This window comes from Bombina bombina, chromosome 6 (assembly GCF_027579735.1).
Source record: "Bombina bombina isolate aBomBom1 chromosome 6, aBomBom1.pri, whole genome shotgun sequence".
NCBI classification, from domain to species: Eukaryota; Metazoa; Chordata; class Amphibia; order Anura; family Bombinatoridae; genus Bombina; species Bombina bombina.
In genome coordinates, this window is record NC_069504.1 from 116,579,947 (window position 1) to 116,604,297 (window position 24,351).

The following is a 24,351-nucleotide window of genomic DNA, read 5'->3' on the forward strand; positions in this document are numbered from 1 at the left end:
CTGAATATTAGAAAATTCCTTCAGTTAAATATTAATAGGGGTGGGCGAATGTTCTGCAATATTTGGAAAATGAAACAAAATGTAACATATTTGTTAGTTTGTTTTGAATTTCGAACGTTTGTACAACATTCTAACATTTGTTTAATGTAATAGTATTTCTAATGCTACCTTTATAGGTAATATTTCATTCAAATTTTTCTAATAATTTTATTTGAATTATGCAATATTCAAATTCGAACAAAATTTGAATTGATATAGATTTCTAATAGTATTTCTAATACTCTCTTTAAATGTAATATTCAAATTATGCAATGTTTGAAATAGAAACATTTGAATTGATATAATATATCTATTATGTATCAATTTACTAAATTACTTTCCACATGAACTATTGAACTTCTGAAAAGTATTTGTTCATCCGAATGTTACATTAGAAATTTTGAATTTGGATATTCAATCTAATTATGAACATTCGAAAACAAAAGTAACATTCGAAAATCGGAAATAACACTCGATTACCGAATTTCAATGGTTTTTTAATTCTTGTCAACATTTGAATGTCTAAAACAAATGTCCACAGGACTATTAGTTCTACCAAGCTAATTGCACCTTCTGCACATCCGCCCATCCCTACGCAAAAAGTAAGACCTCAAATGTTCTACTTATATATGACTTAATTATGGTCTCGCAATTCCTTGATAATTGACACTTCAATAAGCCACGTTTTATGAGGGACTTAAAAGAATATTGGTCTGAAAGTAACACTCATAAAGAGAATTGACAAATGCACTAGAGCATTGGTGCAAAATGTTGTTAGTTATGATTAGGTAGAGTATTAATCTTCTGGAAAGTGCCAATAATTAAAAAATAAGTTAAATAATGAAATACTGATTATGTGTAAAAGTGTATATTTTTATATTTAACCTCAGTTTTTATTATATAGATTGCTGGTATAATTTCGGCAGCGATTGTGATGATCGCCATATTAGTCCTTGGCAGGCTACTTGAGCCCCTACAGAAAGTAAGTACCTGCTTTTTTTACTCAGTTCATATGGATGAAAAAATAGTAAATCCTTCTAATTCCATCTATTTCTCATCTACCATTTTGCTTAAAAAATTATGATCAATTTCCGAACAAATAAAATTGACATAACAATAATTTTGATGTTAGATTTAAATCAGTAGGCATATCTAGAGGGTCCATTATCATGTATGTATGACAATCCCCAACACAACATTTGGCCCTCCCACTTCTTTTGGAAGGATATTTAGCATCAATAACCCCTTCTATAAAGTAGTGATTTAGAAACTTAAATTGACCTTTTATTGTCTGTAACAGGCATGAGCACATGTCTGCATTTTAAATGCACACAGCTGAATGAATGATGTCCTTGACATTTGTTCTGCCATGGAATGTTTCAATAGAACAAATGTATTAACATTCAGATCAGATATCAATAGAGTATTTGCATGTACTCATTAGATATTACATTTCAATACTGACTCACGTCGCCTTGTCTGAAATTTATTGCAATCAACATTTTAGGTCTAACATTTGCTTATATAACATTACAATTGTTACTTAGATTTTACATTAATTAAAGGGACAGTCTACAATAGATTTTTTATTGTTTTAAAAGATAGATAATCCCTTTATTACCCATTCCCCAGTTTTGCATAACCAACACAGTTATATTAATATACTTTTAACCTCTGTGATTACCGTGTATCTAAGTATCTTCTGACAGCCCCCTGATCACATGACTTTTTATTTATTATCTATTGACTTGCATTTAGTACTGTGTTGTGCTAAATTTTAAATAATTCCTTGGTTGTGAACACAATGTAATCTATATGGCCCACATGAACTAGCAGTATCCTGTTGTGAAAAGCAAATACAAAAGCATGTGATTAAGAGGCGGTCTATAGTGGCTTAGAAACAGGCAGAAATCTAGATATTTAAATGTTATAAAATATATTAATATATCAATGTTGATTGTGCAAAGCTGTGGAATGGGTAGTAAAGGCATTTTCTATATTTATATTTATAAACAATAACAATTTTAGTGTAGACTGTCCCTTTAAAGGGAAATTTTTTACATTCATTAAACGGAAGAAAAAAAAATAAAAATAAAAGCACCCTACCTTCCAATTGCAAATCATGATAAAAAAAGTTTCTTTGGAGTTCTAAAAAAGATTACCAAAAACCTATTCTCTAAGAAATCACTATAAAATTATGTTTATGTTCTCTTTCAAAATCACAACAATGCCTCTATTTTGTACAATCTGCTTCGTATTACAGTCCGTACTGGCAGCCATTGTTATAGCCAATCTAAAGGGGATGTTCTTACAAGTGCTTGATGTACCTTATTTATGGAGACAGAACAAGTGGGACGCAGTAAGTGATTTTTACTTTTTAACTTTAATTTTTCTTTTTAATAACTTAACAAAAGTGTAATTTTAAATAAAATATTTAGTGTTTTTAATATTTGATGCTACAAACTTAATAGCTGTTTATTATTTAGGACAAGAATTTCTGAATTAATGCCTCTTTATTAGGTTTAGAGAAGTATATGGGAGAAATAAAGTATAGATTACATCTATGAAGAAACCATATTTAAATGTAAGATGCTATTTTTGGGATACATTTATTGGCTGGCGGTCATGTGCATTTCTGGATATAAAATTATGAGTTGTTATCATTAGGAGGTCATTATTAATGTGAGCAATGTATAGAACAAATAAGCAAAATGGCAGTCTCCTTGTTGGTGCTTAAGACTTTGTGGAATAGGTTAGGGCTAAAAAAGCATTAAAGGGCCACTAAACCCAAAATCTTTCTTTCATGATTCAGAGAGAGAATACAAATTTAAAGGGCCACTAAACCCAAAATCTTTCTTTCATGATTCAGATAGAGAATACAAATTTAAACAACATTACAATTTACTTCCATTATTTATTTTGCTTCATTTTTTAGAAATCCTTAGCTGAAGAAAAAGCAATGCACATGGGTGAGCCAATCACACGAGGCTTCTATGTGCAGCAACCAATCAGCAGCTACTGAGCATATCTAGATATGCTTTTCAGCAAAGAATATCAAGAGAATAAAACAAATGAGATAATATAAGTAAATTAGAAAGATGTTTAAAATTGCATTCTCTTTCTAAATTAAGAAAGAAAAAATGTGGGTTTCATGTCCCTTTAAACAACATTACAATTTACTTCTATTATTTATTTTGCTTCATTTTTTAGATATCCTTAGTTGAAGAAAAAGCAATGCACATGGGTGAGCCAATCACACGAGGCTTCTATGTGCATCAACCAATTAGCAGCTACTGAGCATATCTAGATATGCTTTTCAGCAAAGAATATCAAGAGAATAAAACAAATTAAATAATAGAAGTAAATTAGAAAGATGTTTAAAATTGCATTCTCTTTCTAAATCATGAAAGAAAAAATGTGGGTTTCATGTCCCTTTAAAAATACATTTACACTCATACATACACTATCTTATAAAAATGATACATATAAATATTAATTAAAAAAATTGTAAGGATTAAAATGTATATGGTATGACAAGAAGATTGAAATACATATACATGTCTAAATATGTGTATGTATATATATATATATATATATATATATATATATACAGTATATATATGTATACATGTGTATTTATTTGTGTATATATATGTATATATATATATATATATATATATATATACATATGTGTATATATATATTTAAACACATAAATACACATGTATACACACACATGCAAACACATATATACAGATGTATACACACACACACACACACACACACACATATATATATATATATACACATTCACACTTTGGAGCCCTTTCCAGTCAAATACCTAAAAACATGAAAAATAATTTCTAATAAATTGGATATTTAATCATGTGTTTTATTGTGTATGAACTATTTGACATTCCAATGTTCTTCCTCTTGTTTCTTGTGTTTCATATATTATTTAACCCTTTCATGACCAGGTTATAAAGTCTACATCGGAACAACGTTCCGATGTAGACAAATGGAAATTACAGTTATGCGATCGGGTCTGGGGGCGTCCCTATGACACTAGGAATGCCCTCCAGACCGCGATCAAATCCTGCAAGCGCAGTTGGCTTTAGGACAGCCGTTGGCTATGACGTTGTATTCCGTCATAAGGGCTTTAAAGCCCAGCGCCATTGTGACGGAATACAACAGCATAACGGTGGGAAAGGGTTAATAGATCTGCAAAAATGCCCTAGAAATAAATAATAATGGTCATAATGAAAAAACAAATTAGAATGTTTGGTGCAAAGCAAAAATAATATGTTAACATGTTTCAATGTTCCAGTTATTAATGCTGTAATCTGTCCATTACAGGTCATCTGGGTCTTCACATGTGTCGCCTCTATCATTTTGGGTCTTGATTTAGGATTGTTGGCTGGATTAGTGTTTGCTTTATTGACAGTTGTTCTACGTGTCCAGTTGTAAGTCACAATTTCTTTCAATATGTATTTTGTAGGCAGTTTTGTATAACAGTGTATTGAATTTTATGTGCATTCTTTTTTAGATAATTTACATTAATTTACTATATTGTCAATTAGTGAGTCTAAAATGCTACTGCTTTGTGCTGCATTGTAATATTTTATTTAAAGGTCACCATACAATGTGCACACTTCTTATATTTTTATTATTCTTGTTTTCCTAGTCCATCATCTGGTTCTCTTGGAAACGTTGTTGGCACAGATATATACAAGAATATCAAGATATACAAACGCGTAGGCATTTTTGTTTTTAGAATCACTATTTTGTTTTAAAATCTTTGACATCAATAATTTCCCTGTATCTATTTCTATCTATCTATCCATCTATTAGTCTGTCTGTCTATCTATCTATCTATCTATCTATCTATCTAACACTTGATATGAAACCTATAGTACAGTACTTTTTGTGGAGAAAGGATATCCTTTACTCAATATAGAGGGAAAGTACAATTTTGGTAGATGACTGCAAGTGTCTTTTCATCTATGTTGGAACTGTTAATCTGACATTGTTTTTAAATTCACAGGTTTTTGAACCAGTAGACATCAAAATTGTTCGTTTTTCTAGTGGTATTTTTTATGGAAATATCGATGGTCTAAAAAGTGTCATCAAATCAGCTGTAAGTGTACTAGTTTTTTGCCCAAGATAAAGGTGCTAATGGTCAAGCTAAAAGTCAGTTTTGGCACTAAATAAATTGCTTATCTTTCTAGAAACATTTTATTTTGTTCTTTTGAAAATAAGAAAAACACACCTGCTTCTGCCACTTTCCATTTGTCTCCAAATGTGCCCTCCTATATTGGCTTTGGATTTGCTACCCATGCACTCATAGCCAATCCATAGTTTATATGAGAGTCATTTTACAGACTTGGTAACTTGCAGAGCAGTGGAAAGCCACAGAGACAGGAATGTTTTTTTTTTAGCTCTTTTTTAATAGAAGAAAAGTATTTTATTTAGTGCATGTATTCACTTTTAACATGGGCTTAAATTAGTTTGGAAAATGTATTTCCTTTTGATTAAAATACTGATGCATAAAATATAATGTCCTGTCTGATATGTCCTCAGGTTGGATTTGATGCAGTCAGAGTGTTCAACAAGAGGACCAAAGCACTGAGAGAAATACATGGACTTATTAAAAAAGGACAATTAAGAACAACAGAGGTAAAAATCCTATTAAAAATTTTCAGACACTTCAATCTCAAAACATTATTTTATATGTATGTTTAGTCATTTATTCATGCATTTTGTAGAGGGAATATCATTTTGGATGAATATCAAAGTATACTTAATAACAGTATTTACTTAATAAATAAATGAATTCCATGCAAATATTAAAATTTTCATATTATAATAAGAAGCGACAAACCGATTGAAACGTGAGCATCTTTTACAGGATGGTACAATCATAGGTCTTGGTACGGATAATGAAGGTTTCGAGACAGATTTTGATCATGAGGATAATGAGGCACATGAATTAGCCAACAATTCAGAAGCTCAAACAAAAGAAGTGGATATCCATGTAGACTGGAATTCAGAGTTGCCTATCAAAATTTCTATCCCAAAAGTCACTGTTCACAGTGTTATTTTTGATTTCGGACAAATCACTTTCCTTGATGTGGTGGGCGTAAGATCTCTGAGATTGGTAAGTATCACTTTACTTTTACAGATAATTACACGTCTTTTATTTAAAGGGGCATGAAACCCAATTTTTTTCTCTCATGATTCAGATAGAAAATCCAATTTTTAAAAAGTTTGAAATGTACTTCTTTTATCAAATTTTCTTTGTTCTCTTGTTATTCTTTGTTAAAGAGATACTTTGATAGGTAGCATGCACGTCTGGAGCACTACACAACAGGAAATAGTGCTGCCATTTAGTGCTCTTGCTACAATATAAACACATGCACACTCCCGAACTTACCTTTCTGCTTTTCAACAAAGGATAACACGAAGAAAAGGAAGAAAATGTGATAATAGAAGTACATTGGAAAGTTGTTTAAAATTGTATGTTCTATCTGACTAATGAAAGAAAAATGTTGGGGTTTTATGTCCCTTTAATTGTAATAATCCATAAGATATCTTAAAATACAATAAATCATGACTCTTCTACCTTTGTTATAGTTTTTTTATTACATAACACTATTTAGAGATAAAACAATTAACTATAAAAGTGTGTTCAATGTGACAATTGATCATATTTATATATATCTATGGTTTATGAACTAGATAACGTTACTTGATATATTAGCTAATTACTTTTTTTAATTGACAAGAAAGTAGAAAGAAATATCCTTTTCTCAAGACATGATTACATTTTATTACTTTAAGGGACATGTGAAATACTGCAAAAAAATACTAAAGACTTAAATATAAAAATAATGATAAAATCACATTTTGGGGGGGGGGGGGGGGAGTTTGGCTACTGCAAAACAATTGCAGTAAACAAGATATTAATTTGTTTTAAAAATGTTTAGACTTGGCTGACATGTTATTCTGTAGCAAGACAACATAAATGTCCTGAAATTATTAGGTGTTTACTGATAAAGTTGAGGAACCATAATGTCCCCTGTGGTATTTTACCAATTTACAATAATTTGGTCCACCAACACCGTTGAGGAGAACTCTTCAGCTTGTATTAAACAGTACCAAAATAAACACAGTGCTTGAAATTGAATATCATATTTGCAATTATCATATGCTACCTAATATTTTGAAATATATATATAGAAGCTAAAAAAAGGAAAATATGTATAATTAATGCATTCCAAAAGAAAATATTAATATAAGAAAATACAATGAAATAAAAATAAAATTGAAACTCTAATTAATACAATTCCCATTCCTGATATTTTAATTTGAATTGCACTTCTTTATTAATACATATTTTTTAATATAATTGATTCTTAACAACTTTTTCTTCCATTTTTCTTTTCCTTTGATTTGCTTATAATGTGGCAACAAAAGGTCTTTTGTTCTTATGTATACAAATTTTGCTGTGCCCCAGACCCCCAAACTCCATAGAGAAGTCAAAAAGCAAAACCTGTAACCCAAATTGCCTAAACCAGCTATTTCATTTGCAAATTTATAAACATTTCTTTATGATCTTTTTTGGTTTTTCACAAAATCAAAAAGTGTTGAATGTCCTTTTAAGGGACACACAGACACACACATCATTGCATCACTAAAAATCTGCATAAAAGATCAATGTGTTAAAACTATTAAAAAATGTAATGTTAGCAATTAATGGATACACCCAATGTAAACCAAAAGAACAAAGCAATTTTGATAATAGAAGTAAATTGGAAAGTTATTTTAAAAAGAACATGCAGAGGAAACCAGCAAAATAATATATATATATATATATATATATATATATATATATATATATATATATATATATATATATATATATATATATATATATATATATAACAGTAAACATACACATATATATATATGTGTGGATCTGAATGAACTCTCATCAAACACTTTTCAATGTCATTATTACATGGTGTGAAATATTACACTGCATTCTAGTCCTTTGTTGAAAGATTAAAATTCTGTGTTGAATTATAAGACTCAGTGGCTGGGATTCTTGTATAGTATATTATTATTTAGTCTAGGACCAGACTTTGTCCCGTGCCTGAGCATACTACAGTTTTGAATTACTAGGTGGTGCGGTCACTTTGAATAGCACATACACACACATATATATATATATATATATATATATATATATATATATATATATATATATATATATATATAACAGTAAACACACACATATATATATACATATATAAATATATATATATATATATATATAACAGTAAACACACACACACATATATATATATATATATATATACATATATAAATATATATACAGTATATACTGTATATAACAGTAAATACATATACATATATATATATATATATATATATATATATATAAAACAGTAAACACACACATATATATATATACATATATAAATATATATATAACAGTAAACACACATATATATATATATATATATATATACATATATATATTTAACAGTAAACACACATATATATATATATATACACATATATAAATATATATATACTGTATATATATAACAGTAAACACATATATATATATATATATACATTTATAATATATATATATATATATTATATATATACATATATAAAAATATATATCCCTTATATTACAGAAATAACACTTCATTATTTGATTGAAATAACACAATTAATTTAATTATTATGATTCTGTAAAAACCAAATATATTATTATAGTATGACATTTTAAAAAAAAAAATACTTCTAAAGTTCAATGCAAACATTAAAATATCTACTTTGTTTTTAGATATATAAGGAATTTAAGAGGATTGAAGTGGATGTGTACATTGCAGCTTGTGACGGTAAACATTTATTGTTCATTGATTGCTTGAGTGTTGTTATAATTAAAGAGACAGTCTACACCAGAATTTTTATTGTTTTAAAAGATAGATAATCCCTTTATTACCCATTCCCCAGTTTTGCATAACCAACACAGTTATAATAATATACTTTTAACCTCTGTGATTATCTTGTATCTAAGCCTCTGCAAACTGCCCCTTTATTTCAGTTCTTTTGACAGACTTGCAGTCTAGCTAATCAGTGCCTGCTCTCAGATAACTTCACGTGCACAAGCACAGTGTTATCTATATGAAATACGTGAACTAACACCCTCTAGTGAAAAACTGTTAAAATGCATTCTGAAAAGAGGTGGCCTTCAAGGTCTAAGAAATTAGCATATGAACCTCCTAGGTTAAGCTTTCAACTAAGAATACCAAGAGAACAAAGCAAAAATTGGTGATAAAAGTAAATTGGAAAATTGTTTAAAATGACATGCTCTATCTGACTCATGAAAGTTTATTTTGGCCTAGACTGTCCCTTTAAGTTTATTTTTTATTGCATGTATTGCTGAAATTTTAATTTACAAGCAATGTTCATATTTTTCTATTGTTTTTTTTTAAATCTAATATAGATATATATATATATATATATATATATATATATATACCTATTTTTGTTTACTGCATAAATATTTAAATATATGTAGAAAATATTCTTTCAGTTTTCTAAAGCTTTAAGTTATATTTATGCATTTTTACAGAAAACGTTTTTAAAAAACTGGAAGACTGCGCATTCTTTGATGAAGAAATCACACCTGACTTCTTTTTCTTGACTATTCATGATGCTGTACTCTATATACAGCAAGAGAATAAGTCAGTTGATCGTATTGACCCTATAATTCGAAAGGTATTATGTTTTCCTTTGTTTTAAAATAATTTATATAATTTTCAATTCTCAATATTATTTCATAATAATGTATAAAACTAAAACAAGATAAGTATATTAATGCTGAAGCAATCTTTAATAGAAGGCATTAAAATATCATACAGTATAGTAGGACAGTTATGCTTATTGAATTGAAACTATAGACTTGATGATCAAAAAAAAAACTAGAATAAAGAAAAATGTTTGAGGTTCTTTTTTTGTAGCACTATATTGTAGTGTACATACAGTATCTCTACTTCACCTATAGGACCCTGCATAAAGACATAAACAGTTAAAAGTAAAATTTGCCTTCCTAAAATTGTTTTAATGGCCATACTGGCACAGTGCTGACAAGATTACTTATATAATCTCACCAGAACGGAGGGCTTTAGATAATCAGCCTTGTGTTTAATCTAGATGCAAGATTAGCACATTTTCTTATTTAAAGGACCAGTCAACACAGTAGATTTGCATAATCAACAAATGCAAGATAACAAGACAATGCAATAGCACTTAGTCTGAACTTCAAATGAGTAGTAGATTTTTTTTATGTCTTTTTCCACTCCCCCTGTACCATGTGACAGCCATCAGCCAATCACAAATGCATACACGTACCATGTGACAGCCATCAGCCATTCACAAATGCATACACACTTATTCTTGCACATGCTCAGTAGGAGCTGGTGACTCAAAAAGTTTAAATATAAAAAGACTGTGCACATTTAGTTAATTGAAGTAAATTGGAAAGTTGTTTAAAATGGCATGCTCTATCTGAATAATGAAAGTTTAATTTTGATTGAGTGTCCCTTTAAGACACATAATATAATCTTCAAATTCACTGATTTCTAAATATTTTTTTTTTTTTAAGATATCACTTATGACAGAATCCTTGACACTACCAGAAGAATTAGAAATAGTGCATCCAGCTGAACATGAATTGGATGCCCAGGAGAGGGTAAGACATTTGTATATTAATTTCTTTATTCAAACGTGTTTTTTAAAAAAAATATTATAGGAGTTTATTAATATTTAATAGTATGCAGTTCTGCCTAACTTTGACGCTCAAGATATTTATTCCTACAATGAGTTTGCAGCAACATTTTTGGAGGGATAACCAGCATGTTGAGAATACCAAGACTGAAATTTAGGGCTCGATTTATCAAAGGATGGGCGGACGTGGTTCACTGTCATAAACTTTGTCTATCTAGCCTCACGATGAGCAAGCAGCAGTATGCTGCCCGCAGTTAACCTTGCACAAGCCACTGCTTGTGCAATGCTGCCCCCTGCTTGCACACAGTTAATGAAGAGGGGGCAGTCAATCATCCTGATCCGATCAAGATTATTGCAACCTGCCACACTTTAGGTAGCAGAGAGGTTAAAAAAGCAGCGGTCTTAAAACTGCTGCTACTTAAAGGACCAGCAAATACAGTAGATTTGCATAATATACAAATGCATGATAACAAGACAATGCAATTGCACTCAGTCTGAACGTCAAGTGAATAGTAGATTTTTTTCTGACAGATTTCAGTTTTGTCTTTTTACACTCCCCCTGTATCTTGTGACAGCCATCAGCCAATCACAAATGCATATACGAGTATTCTGTGAATTCTTGCACACGCTCAGTAGCAACTGGTGACTCAAAAAAGTGTAAATATAAAAAGACTGTGCACATTTTGTTAGTGGAAGTAAATTGAAAAGTTGTTTAAAATTGCATGCTCTATCTGAATCATGACAGTTTAATTTTCACTTGAGTGTCCCTTTAACTAGCATTTCAGGCTCACTCATGCTAGCCTGAAACAACAGGGTTTTGGAAGCTGCTATCTCCGCTTGATAAATGGAGCCTTTGGGGCATATTTATCAAGCTCCGAATGGAGCTTGATGCCCCGTGTTTCTGGCGAGCCTGCAGACTCGCCAGAAACAGCAGTTATGAAGCAGCGGTCACAAAGACCGCTGCTCCATAACCTGTCCGCCTGCTCTGAGTAGGCAGACAGACATCGCTGGAAATCAACCCGATTGAGTACGATCAGGTTGATTGACACCCCCTGCTGGCGGCCTATTGGCCGCGAGTCTGCAGGGGGCGGCGTTGCACCAGCAGTTCTTGTGAGCTGCTGTTGCAATGCTGAATACGGCGAGAGTATTGCTCGCCGTATTCAGCGAGGTCTGTCGGACCTGATCCGCACTGTCGGATCAGGTCCAACAGACCTTGATAAATAGAGGCCTTTGTATCATTAAAGATGTAAAGGATAATATGTGCAACTATATCAAAGACAGTGGTTAGTTTGCAATTTTAGTGAGCAGTGGCAAAGCAGAGGCAGCTGAAGGTGCAAACTTTAGAAATAAAACTACTGGAGATATTTTGAGAAATGCTAAGGGTCTATGTGATGAATGCTCCATCAGAAGCATTCAGGAGAAATTATGAAAGATTTTGTTGTGGTCAAGAGGATATAATAAAGCTGCATGTAATGAGATTGTGTTGAGGATAAGCAATAAAAATTAGAGAAATCAGACGGTCCAACAATTTGAGAAAGAATGATCAATTGAGTGGCCATCACAGTATGTTGAAAAACCTCATAAATCCAGAATTCTAAGATCCAGACTTTTTCATTAATATTTGTTAAAAATAAAATTAATAAAAATGACCATTTTTCCCCACCAGTAAGTCACAATCTTCTCTGTCAGCGTCTTTGTTTTTTGTTTTTTTGGGGTTCTAAAATGCAAATGATAGTCTATATTTATTTAAAACAACAACTTTTACTTTTTTATTACAGTACTGTAGTATCTTTACGATTATTCTACATATACAAAAGTATTACAAATTATAGAAAACTACATATAGGTTGCATTTATAAGCTTTGTTAATATGGATGGGTCTGAATGTATTGTTTACACTTGGACCCATCCCATTATACAGATGCAAATATACAAATATTCCAAAATCCAGGCCCAAGAATTTTGGAGAAAGGGTTTTGTACACACACACACACACACACACACACATATATACATATATAATGTGTAACCATTGCTGTGTCTGAGGACAGGGTTTACCCCTAAAATGTTCATACAGTAAAGTATTACATTTGTTAAAACCAGAGAGTGCCTTTTCCTTGCGGATCATTGTACAAATGTTTAAAGCGCACCCCGGAGGATGTATTGTTGAGTGAGTGCTGGGTCTCCAATTAATATATACTGTATATATATATATATATATATATATATATATATATATACAAAAATTTGTAACAGGGTAGATGTTCCAGGAGGGGTTGATCAAATGAACTGTGATATTAAAAAAACTAGAGGACTTATGCATATAGGATCCAAAAACTCAAAGGCCAATTATAGTCTCAATAGTACATTACTGACTGTAACTAAAGAAGAAAGGGACTTGAGAATTATTATTTCCAATGATTTTAAATTTGGTACACAATGCAGCAGTGCAGCCAGCAAGGCCTGTCAAATACTTGGTTGCATTGGAAGAGGTATTAGTAGCAGAAATAGCAATGTTATTATGCCACTTTACAGATCATTAGTTAGACCAAATCTGGAATACTGTGTACAGTTCTGGAGACCATATCTTCAGAAAGATATAAATAAACTAGAAGCTGTCCAAAGGAGGGCTACTAAAATGGTACATGGTCTAAAATATAAAACGTACAAAGAAAAACTCTATGATCTAAATATGTATAGTTTAGAGGATAGAAGGGAAAGAGGTGACATGATAGAAACCTTCAAATATATGAAGGGACTTAATAAAATAGAAGCTGAAAGCATTTTTCACAAAAAAATAAATGCCAAAACAAGGGGTCACAATCTAAAATTAGAGGGTAGCAGATTCAGGAGAAATTTGAAGAAGCATTTTTTTACAGAAAGGGTGGTGGATTCATGGGATAAACTTCCATTTTAGGTGGTAAACACAAAGGCCTAGATTTAGAGTTCGGCGGTAAAAGGGCTGTTAACGCTCCGCGGGCTTTTTTCTGGCCGCACCATAAATTTAACTCTGGTATCGAGAGTTAAAACAAATGCTGCGTTAGGCTCCAAAAAAGGAGCGTAGGGCATTTTTACCGCAAATGCAACTCTCGATACCAGAGTTGCTTACGGACGCGGCCGGCCTCAAAAACGTGCTCGTGCACGATTCTCCCATAGGAAACAATGGGGCTGTTTGAGCTGAAAAAAAACCTAACACCTGCAAAAAAGCAGCGTTCAGCTCCTAACGCAGCCCCATTGTTTCCTATGGGGAAACACTTCCTACGTCTGCACCTAACACTCTAACATGTACCCCGAGTCTAAACACCCCTAGCCTTACACTTATTAACCCCTAATCTGCCGCCCCCGCTATCGCTGACCCCTGCATTACACTTTTAACCCCTAATCTGCCGCTCCGTAAACCGCCGCCACCTACGTTATCCCTATGTACCCCTAATCTGCTGCCCTAACATCGCCGACCCCTATGTTATATTTATTAACCCCTAATCTGCCCCCCACAACGTCGCCGACACCTACCTACACTTATTAACCCCTAATCTGCCGAGCGGACCTGAGCGCTACTATAATAAAGTTATTAACCCCTAATCCGCCTCACTAACCCTATCATAAATAGTATTAACCCCTAATCTGCCCTCCCTAACATCGCCGACACCTACCTTCAATTATTAACCCCTAATCTGCCGACCGGAGCTCACCGCTATTCTAATAAATGTATTAACCCCTAAAGCTAAGTCTAACCCTAACACTAACACCCCCCTAAGTTAAATATAATTTTTATCTAACGAAATAAATTAACTCTTATTAAATAAATGATTCCTATTTAAAGCTAAATACTTACCTGTAAAATAAATCCTAATATAGCTACAATATAAATTACATTTATATTATAGCTATTTTAGGATTAATATTTATTTTACAGGCAACTTTGTAATTATTTTAACCAGTTACAATAGCTATTAAATAGTTAAGAACTATTTAATAGTTACCTAGTTAAAATAATTACAAATTTACCTGTAAAATAAATCCTAACCTAAGATATAATTAAACCTAACACTACCCTATCAATAAAATAATTAAATAAACTACCTACAATTACCTACAATTAACCTAACACTACACTATCAATAAATTAATTAAACACAATTGCTACAAATAAATACAATTAAATAAACTAGCTAAAGTACAAAAAATAAAAAAGAACTAAGTTACAGAAAATAAAAAAATATTTACAAACATAAGAAAAATATTACAACAATTTTAAACTAATTACACCTACTCTAAGCCCCCTAATAAAATAACAAAGACCCCCAAAATAAAAAATTCCCTACCCTATTCTAAAATACAAAAATTACAAGCTCTTTTACCTTACCAGCCCTGAATAGGGCCCTTTGCGGGGCATGCCCCAAGAATTGCAGCTCTTTTGCCTGTAAAAAAAAACATACAATACCCCCCCCCAACATTACAACCCACCACCCACATACCCCTAATCTAACCCAAACCCCCTTAAATAAACCTAACACTAATCCCCTGAAGATCTTCCTACCTTGTCTTCACCATCCAGGTATCACCGATCCGTCCTGGCTCCAAGATCTTCATCCAACCCAAGCGCGGGTTGGCGATCCATAATCCGGTGCTCCAAAGTCTTCCTCCTATCCGGCAAGAAGAGGACATCCGGACCGGCAAACATCTTCTCCAAGCGGCATCTTCTATGTTCTTCCATCCGATGACGACCGGCTCCATCTTGAAGACCTCCAGCGCGGATCCATCCTCTTCTTCCGACGACTAGACGACGAATGACGGTTCCTTTAAGGGACGTCATCCAAGATGGCGTCCCTCGAATTCCGATTGGCTGATAGGATTCTATCAGCCAATCGGAATTAAGGTAGGAATTTTCTGATTGGCTGATGGAATCAGCCAATCAGAATCAAGTTCAATCCGATTGGCTGATCCAATCAGCCAATCAGATTGAGCTCGCATTCTATTGGCTGTTCCGATCAGCCAATAGAATGCGAGCTCAATCTGATTGGCTGATTGGATCAGCCAATCGGATTGAACTTGATTCTGATTGGCTGATTCCATCAGCCAATCAGAATATTCCTACCTTAATTCCGATTGGCTGATAGAATCCTATCAGCCAATCGGAATTCGAGGGACGCCATCTTGGATGACGTCCCTTAAAGGAACCGTCATTCGTCGTCTAGTCGTCGGAAGAAGAGGATGGATCCGCGCTGGAGGTCTTCAAGATGGAGCCGGTCGTCATCGGATGGAAGAACATAGAAGATGCCGCTTGGAGAAGATGTTTGCCGGTCCGGATGTCCTCTTCTTGCCGGATAGGAGGAAGACTTTGGAGCACCGGATTATGGATCGCCAACCCCCGCTTGGGTTGGATGAAGATCTTGGAGCCAGGACGGATCGGTGATACCTGGATGGTGAAGACAAGGTAGGAAGATCTTCAGGGGATTAGTGTTAGGTTTATTTAAGGGGGTTTGGGTTAGATTAGGGGTATGTGGGTGGTGGGTTGTAATGTTGGGGGGGGGGTATTGTATGTTTTTTTTTACAGGCAAAAGAGCTGCAATTCTTGGGGCATGCCCCGCAAAGGGCCCTGTTCAGGGCTGGTAAGGTAAAAGAGCTTGTAATTTTTGTATTTTAGAATAGGGTAGGGAATTTTTTATTTTGGGGGTCTTTGTTATTTGATTAGGGGGCTTAGAGTAGGTGTAATTAGTTTAAAATTGTTGTAATATTTTTCTTATGTTTGTAAATATTTTTTTATTTTCTGTAACTTAGTTCTTTTTTATTTTTTGTACTTTAGCTAGTTTATTTAATTGTATTTATTTGTAGCAATTGTGTTTAATTAATTTATTGATAGTGTAGTGTTAGGTTAATTGTAGGTAATTGTAGGTAGTTTATTTAATTATTTTATTGATAGGGTAGTGTTAGGTTTAATTATATCTTAGGTTAGGATTTATTTTACAGGTAAATTTGTAATTATTTTAACTAGGTAACTATTAAATAGTTCTTAACTATTTAATAGCTATTGTACCTGGTTAAAATAATTACAAAGTTGCCTGTAAAATAAATATTAATCCTAAAATAGCTATAATATAAATGTAATTTATATTGTAGCTATATTAGGATTTATTTTACAGGTAAGTATTTAGCTTTAAATAGGAATCATTTATTTAATAAGAGTTAATTTATTTCGTTAGATAAAAATTATATTTAACTTAGGGGGGTGTTAGTGTTAGGGTTAGACTTAGCTTTAGGGGTTAATACATTTATTAGAATAGCGGTGAGCTCCGGTCGGCAGATTAGGGGTTAATAATTGAAGGTAGGTGTCGGCGATGTTAGGGAGGGCAGATTAGGGGTTAATACTATTTATGATAGGGTTAGTGAGGCGGATTAGGGGTTAATAACTTTATTATAGTAGCGCTCAGGTCCGCTCGGCAGATTAGGGGTTAATAAGTGTAGGTAGGTGTCGGCGACGTTGTGGGGGGCAGATTAGGGGTTAATAAATATAACATAGGGGTCGGCGATGTTAGGGGCAGCAGATTAGGGGTACATAGGGATAACGTAGGTGGCGGCGATTTGCGGTCGGAAGATTAGGGGTTAATTATTTTAAGTAGCTTGCGGCGACGTTGTGGGGGGCAAGTTAGGGGTTAATAAATATAATATAGGGGTCGGCGGGGTTAGGGGCAGCAGATTAGGGGTACATAAGTATAACGTAGGTGGCGGTCGGCAGATTAGGGGTTAAAAATTTTAATCGAGTGGCGGCGATGTGGGGGGACCTCGGTTTAGGGGTACATAGGTAGTTTATGGGTGTTAGTGTACTTTAGGGTACAGTAGTTAAGAGCTTTATAAACCGGCGTTAGCCAGAAAGCTCTTAACTCCTGCTTTTTTCAGGCGGCTGGAATCTTGTCGTTAGAGCTCTAACGCTCACTGCAGAAACGACTCTAAATACCAGCGTTAGAAAGATCCCATTGAAAAGATAGGCTACGCAAATGGCGTAGGGGGATCTGCGGTATGGAAAAGTCGCGGCTGAAAAGTGAGCGTTAGACCCTTTAATCACTGACTCCAAATACCAGCGGGCGCCCAAAACCAGCGTTAGGAGCCTCTAACGCTGGTTTTGACGGCTACCGCCGAACTCTAAATCTAGGCCAAAGACTTTAAATGAATCCAAAAATGACTGGGACATACATAAGGCTATCCTAAGGAAAAAATAACATGTAATGTGGGTAGACTTGATTGGCCTTTTTGGTTCTTATCTACCATCAAATTCTATGTGTCTATGTTTCTATAGATATATATATATATATAAAAAACTATCAGTTGATATATAAAGATCTATTGTAAAAGCTGTATGATAAAAAAAAATAGTTTGTTTTGCATATTTCCTATGCCTGACAAGAGGACCTAAGTGTCCTGAAATTTAGCAACTTTTTCCACTATTAGTTAGCTATTAAAGGTATCACCTGTACATCACTTTTGTTATTTTCTTACAAAAAGATTTCTACTTCTGTAATTGTTAAAAATGTTTTTGAATATTTCTTTTGTCCCCATTGTCTCGGCATATCCATTAACCATTCAATTGTTTTTCTCATTTAACAGGCTCTTCGGAGACTTGCACTTTGAATACAGAAGTTCAGCAAGTTATGTTGCCTTTCAAAAATCTAATTTTCAGGATTTTAATTACTGCACAGTATATTTGTTTGCTAACAATTTTTAAAAACTGAACAATCCTGAAATACTTTCTTAAAGGTTTCACTTTCCTATAATAAGAGAGAGGATATTTTGGAGAAGAAAAACTGGATAATGATGAATACTGCAGAAGGGAAAATTATTTGAGTAAAGAAAAAAATAAAAACAAGTTCCCAATGGCTTTCCTTTTCTGACATTATCAATCCATAATGAAAAAATGTCATATTCAACTTTGATGGATTGGAATGTCACTGAAATGGAAGCCAAAGCCATCTGAGGTGCTACGGCTGAAAATATTTAAGCAACCTAAGTACAAATACAATACAAAATAAATGGATAATGCTAGAGTTGGTTAAATGGAGAAATTAGCAGGATTTTCTTAGGGTTTTGCATTAAATCAGAAAAGATGCATGTTTATTAATAAGGGAACTGACCATACACACAACTTTAATATTGTAAAAAGCCATGGGAATATGGCATTCAAATTAAGCCAAAATGGGTTTTAAAGAGTTCAACTCTAAACAACCTAGGAAAAGCATGGTCAGATTATTTACTGTTAAATTTAAAATTTGTTGTTGGATTTTTTCAAGCAAATTATTTGTGGCGTACGGCCAATTGAAAACCACAAAAAATGGATTCATATTAGAATGAATTAAGCTCCAAATCTGAAAACCCAAAGGAAAGCTAGCCAGACAGCTCTTCTAATAGATTGGAATATACACTATTCATTGGAGCAACTGTAAATAATTAAGTTCCAGGCATTTATCTTTAAAGTATTATGATGATTTATTTATACATATTGTGCTTGTATTGGCCACATAAATAGCTATATTGGAAAAAAACAAACACCTTGTGCAGATGCTTACTGTTTAGACTAACAGACTATCTAAGATGTATTTCACTATTAATATATAAGTAAGTAAGAAGTTTAGGATACAGAAGAATAGGATGTGATGTTCAGCACCATAAGAAGAAAATCTTGACAGATGTATCCAGTCTAAATTTGATTTGGGTCTACCTGGATCACATGATAATATATATATACATATATATGTATATTGCATGAGATCCATGTAGTCACAAATCAAATTTAGACTGATACATCTGTCTAGAAGATTCCCAGAATGTGGATTATATTGTCTAGAGCAGCAAAGTTTATATCAGTTAACTAGACATGTTAATAGATTGAGAACGTGTGATATTCCCCTGTGCAGCTGAATGATTAGTGAGTAATTTTTATTGGATAATGTGTTCCCATGCTACAATACAACCCAGACTGATAACATTTAAGGATCAAAGTTATTTACTTCTGGTCTAGAGCTTATACATTCAACAATGAATTGATAGCTGGTAAATGATCACATTGAAAAAAATGGATTCTGCTTTCCCTTCAGTTCTTATAAATATATTGGCACATAAGATTAAAGAGATACAAGGTTATTTTTTTCCAAGCTGTCTGCATTCAGCTCAGAGTTTCTCACGTTATAAACCCTTCCTCGAATGCATTAATATGCTGGAACTTACTAAATGGACAAGGCTTAATGAAGTAAATTGTTTTTCATTTAACCTATGTGGCAGTGGATGACTAAGTGGTTTGAAGATGCCAGTAATTATAGGCACTACATGATAATTATGGTGATTTGTGCAGGTGAATACTAAATATTACTTTGCTAGTGTTTCAAACCCAACAGTTGGGTTGCCTTGCCACCATTAGAAATGTCAGAGTCTCTTATTGAGTATAATAGTGTTTGTAAAATAATAATATTTTTTTTTTAGCCTTTAATAGAATGTAATTCTATTTAACCTCCTAGGATGATTTGAGATTATGTATATGCTTTTGTTGTGTTCATAGACACTATAAAGTGGAGTAGTAAACTGAATAAATTATATTCTGAAATGTCCCTTGGTCCTTGAACATTCCTTTTTGTTTGATTTCTTCACTTTCTTGATTTATTGCACTTCACATTATTGCGCAAGTCTATCAGAGCCATTTTTCCAATATATAAACACATGAATACACATACACACACACATATATATATATATATATACAGGGAGTGCAGAATTATTAGGCAAATGAGTATTTTGACCACATCATCCTCTTTATGCATGTTGTCTTACTCCAAGCTGTATAGGCTCGAAAGCCTACTACCAATTAAGCATATTAGGTGATGTGCATCTCTGTAATGAGAAGGGGTGTGGTCTAATGACATCAACACCCTATATCAGGTGTGCATAATTATTAGGCAACTTCCTTTCCTTTGGCAAAATGGGTCAAAAGAAGGACTTGACAGGCTCAGAAAAGTCAAAAATAGTGAGATATCTTGCAGAGGGATGCAGCACTCTTAAAATTGCAAAGCTTCTGAAGCGTGATCATCGAACAATCAAGTGTTTCATTCAAAATAGTCAACAGGGTCGCAAGAAGCGTGTGGAAAAACCAAGGCGCAAAATAACTGCCCATGAACTGAGAAAAGTCAAGCGTGCAGCTGCCAAGATGCCACTTGCCACCAGTTTGGCCATATTTCAGAGCTGCAACATCACTGGAGTGCCCAAAAGCACAAGGTGTGCAATACTCAGAGACATGGCCAAGGTAAGAAAGGCTGAAAGACGACCACCACTGAACAAGACACACAAGCTGAAACGTCAAGACTGGGCCAAGAAATATCTCAAGACTGATTTTTCTAAGGTTTTATGGACTGATTAAATGAGTCTTGATGGGCCAGATGGATGGGCCCGTGGCTGGATTGGTAAAGGGCAGAGAGCTCCAGTCCGACTCAGACGCCAGCAAGGTGGAGGTGGAGTACTGGTTTGGGCTGGTATCATCAAAGATGAGCTTGTGGGGCCTTTTCGGGTTGAGGATGGAGTCAAGCTCAACTCCCAGTCCTACTGCCAGTTTCTGGAAGACACCTTCTTCAAGCAGTGGTACAGGAAGAAGTCTGCATCCTTCAAGAAAAACATGATTTTCATGCAGGACAATGCTCCATCACACGCGTCCAAGTACTCCACAGCGTGGCTGGCAAGAAAGGGTATAAAAGAAGAAAATCTAATGACATGGCATCCTTGTTCACCTGATCTGAACCCCATTGAGAACCTGTGGTCCATCATCAAATGTGAGATTTACAAGGAGGGAAAACAGTACACCTCTCTGAACAGTGTCTGGGAGGCTGTGGTTGCTGCTGCACGCAATGTTGATGGTGAACAGATCAAAACACTGACAGAATCCATGGATGGCAGGCTTTTGAGTGTCCTCGTAAAGAAAGGTGGCTATATTGGTCACTGATTTGTTTTTGTTTTGTTTTTGAATGTCAGAAATATATATTTGTGAATGTTGAGATGTTATATTGGTTTCACTGGTAAAAATAAATAATTGAAATGGGTATATATTTGTTTTTTGTTAAGTTGCCTAATAATTATGCACAGTAATAGTCACTTGCACACACAGATATCCCCCTAAAATAGCTAAAACTAAAAACAAACTAAAAACTACTTCCAAAAATATTCAGTTTTGATATTAATGAGTTTTTTGGGTTCATTGAGAACATGGTTGTTGTTCAATAATAAAATTAATCCTCAAAAATACAACTTGCCTAATAATTCTGCACTCCCTGTATACACACCACCAGCAAAAAAGATTATGACTCACTGAAGGCTCAAATTATGGTTACCATTTGTTAGCAATAAAGTATTTAAACATTTTTTTAGACATAATGCATTTGTATACTTAATAGACTACAGTATGGTGTAAATATAACTTTTATATTCACTAGGAAACAAATTAGTATGACTTACTTTATTGTTATATTTGCTTTATTGCGGTATTCTGGAACCAGACCATTAATATTGCAGAGGTATGCCAGTATATCTTTCTATCTATCTATCTATCTATCTATCTATCTATCTATCTATCTGTCTATATACTGTACATAAATAAAATGTTGAAAGGAAAAAAAGCTAATGAGGTCAATCTATGAATGTATTTCTGGTGTTGCATATCTATCCTGTGCAAAGTGTCCATGTTTATAATCTAAAGTGTGAGTGAATCTCATTATATCCAACATAAAATAGCTACAGTACTTCTGTCTTCTGACTTGTATAGCTTCTATGCAATACATTATTTTATCCACACTCAAATACTTAAAAACGTTAGCAAATTGTAACAAACAGTAAACTTTTTCCTGGTCAGGCCCACGTCTCACCAGCTTCAAGTGGAGTACTGTTGTTCCAGAATTAAACTTGAATCAATGGCTAAGAGGTCCAATTAATCACAAACCCTTACTGGGACACTAGAAGTTACACAGTTACTTAGCAGGACTTGGAATAAGAGAAATGATACTAAATCTAGTAGCTGAACTCTTTCTAGTACTTAAATCAGCACTTATGAACACAAAAGAACAAATAAGAATGTAACTGTAAATTTATAAATCTAAATGCCAAAAGGGAAACATACCTTTGTAAAAGTTTAGTCTCTTGAGAGAGAAGAGGCATCCAAGTTAATAAGGCAATAGTAAAGCAGGTAACAGCAGCAATAGTGTGAGGAAAATAGTCAATACAAAAGCAAACTGCAAGTCACTATGCTTGGGTATAGAATTAGGAAATAGTCAGACAGTCCAAGTCAAATACTGACGGGGGAAAAAACAACATAAGATCATTAAACAAATGCAAAGTCAAAAAACAAACTAAGTCAAATAAGAAGCTAAGTCAAATAACAAGCTAAGTCAAATAACAAGCCAGTCCAAACTAAGGGGTAATACAGAAGCAAAGTCAGGGGATGCCACAATCAAACCAGTATATCCAAATAACAAACTGCAAGAGTAAGAGGTCAGAACACTCAATACAAAAGCAACATCATGCTGCAGAGAGCTTATAAAGACTACTACAAGTAAGGAGTAATTGAGCTTCTAGGCCTCCTTAAAGGTACAGCACACATTACTGCAGCATGGACAGAAATTAGTCTCTTAGACAATTGCTTGTCATGACACAAATTAATAACAAAATTAATTGTTATGAGATCAATTTAAACAAAATTAATGTCTGTTTGACTGTGCCTTTAACCACAGATATTCAGTCATAATGTAAGTAGCCCCATAAAACATAAAACATATTGTCTCTTACAATCTTACATATAGCCTATCCTATTTTAAACAAAATAAATAATAAAGTATTTTTTAAACAAATTGGAGGTTGAAATCCTGGAAAATTCCATATGCAAAGTGACTGTTGTAGGGTTTGCAAGGAGTGTGGATGCAGAGGATGCATCAATGATTAGGCTACCTGGTGAGTAAAATATGGAAGAAAAAATTAAGTAGACAAGACTTTCACATTTGTTTAACATTTCCTTTCAAATTGTTTTGTTGGTCCATTAAAGGGTATCTCAATCTACTAAAAGGAAGATTCTCGTTCATAGAAGAAATGCTTGTTTTTTTCCGTGGCTGGACTTTGTGCTAGGAACACATAGAAGAAATGCTTGTTTTTTTCCGTGGCTGGACTTTGTGCTAGGAACACATAGAAGAAATGCTTGTTTTTTTCCGTGGCTGGACTTTGTGCTAGGAACAGACTCATGTACTGCAGGATATGTCTACTCTATGATAGGCATAGTGAGCTAAAACAGACAATCTGCAGTGAATTTTGAACTGATGTTCATTCTCAGTTGAGTGCATTTTTCTATGAAAATTACTAACTGGTCATGCTTAGAGTAAGAACGAGAAAGCTGATATGAACTCATTGGTCACTTGCTGTAGATGGATGCAATTGCACATCACTGACAAAGCCTAGAGAGGCAGAAATGTACAA

The 24,351-nt window shown here is 33.6% G+C and overlaps 1 protein-coding gene across 1 annotated transcript in view; it reads left to right on the plus strand.

Moving 5' to 3' along the window:
• Positions 1 to 24,351, plus strand: part of LOC128664337 (pendrin-like) — a 93,920-nt gene that overhangs the window by 14,009 nt on the left and 55,560 nt on the right. Inside the window, exons 10-19 of the mRNA XM_053719177.1 lie at positions 944 to 1,021; positions 2,303 to 2,398; positions 4,396 to 4,502; positions 4,724 to 4,793; positions 5,084 to 5,176; positions 5,620 to 5,715; positions 5,948 to 6,196; positions 8,924 to 8,978; positions 9,716 to 9,861; positions 10,748 to 10,834. Of these exons, the coding sequence (XP_053575152.1) occupies positions 944 to 1,021; positions 2,303 to 2,398; positions 4,396 to 4,502; positions 4,724 to 4,793; positions 5,084 to 5,176; positions 5,620 to 5,715; positions 5,948 to 6,196; positions 8,924 to 8,978; positions 9,716 to 9,861; positions 10,748 to 10,834 (1,077 nt within the window). The remainder of the gene's footprint in view (positions 1 to 943; positions 1,022 to 2,302; positions 2,399 to 4,395; positions 4,503 to 4,723; positions 4,794 to 5,083; positions 5,177 to 5,619; positions 5,716 to 5,947; positions 6,197 to 8,923; positions 8,979 to 9,715; positions 9,862 to 10,747; positions 10,835 to 24,351) is intronic.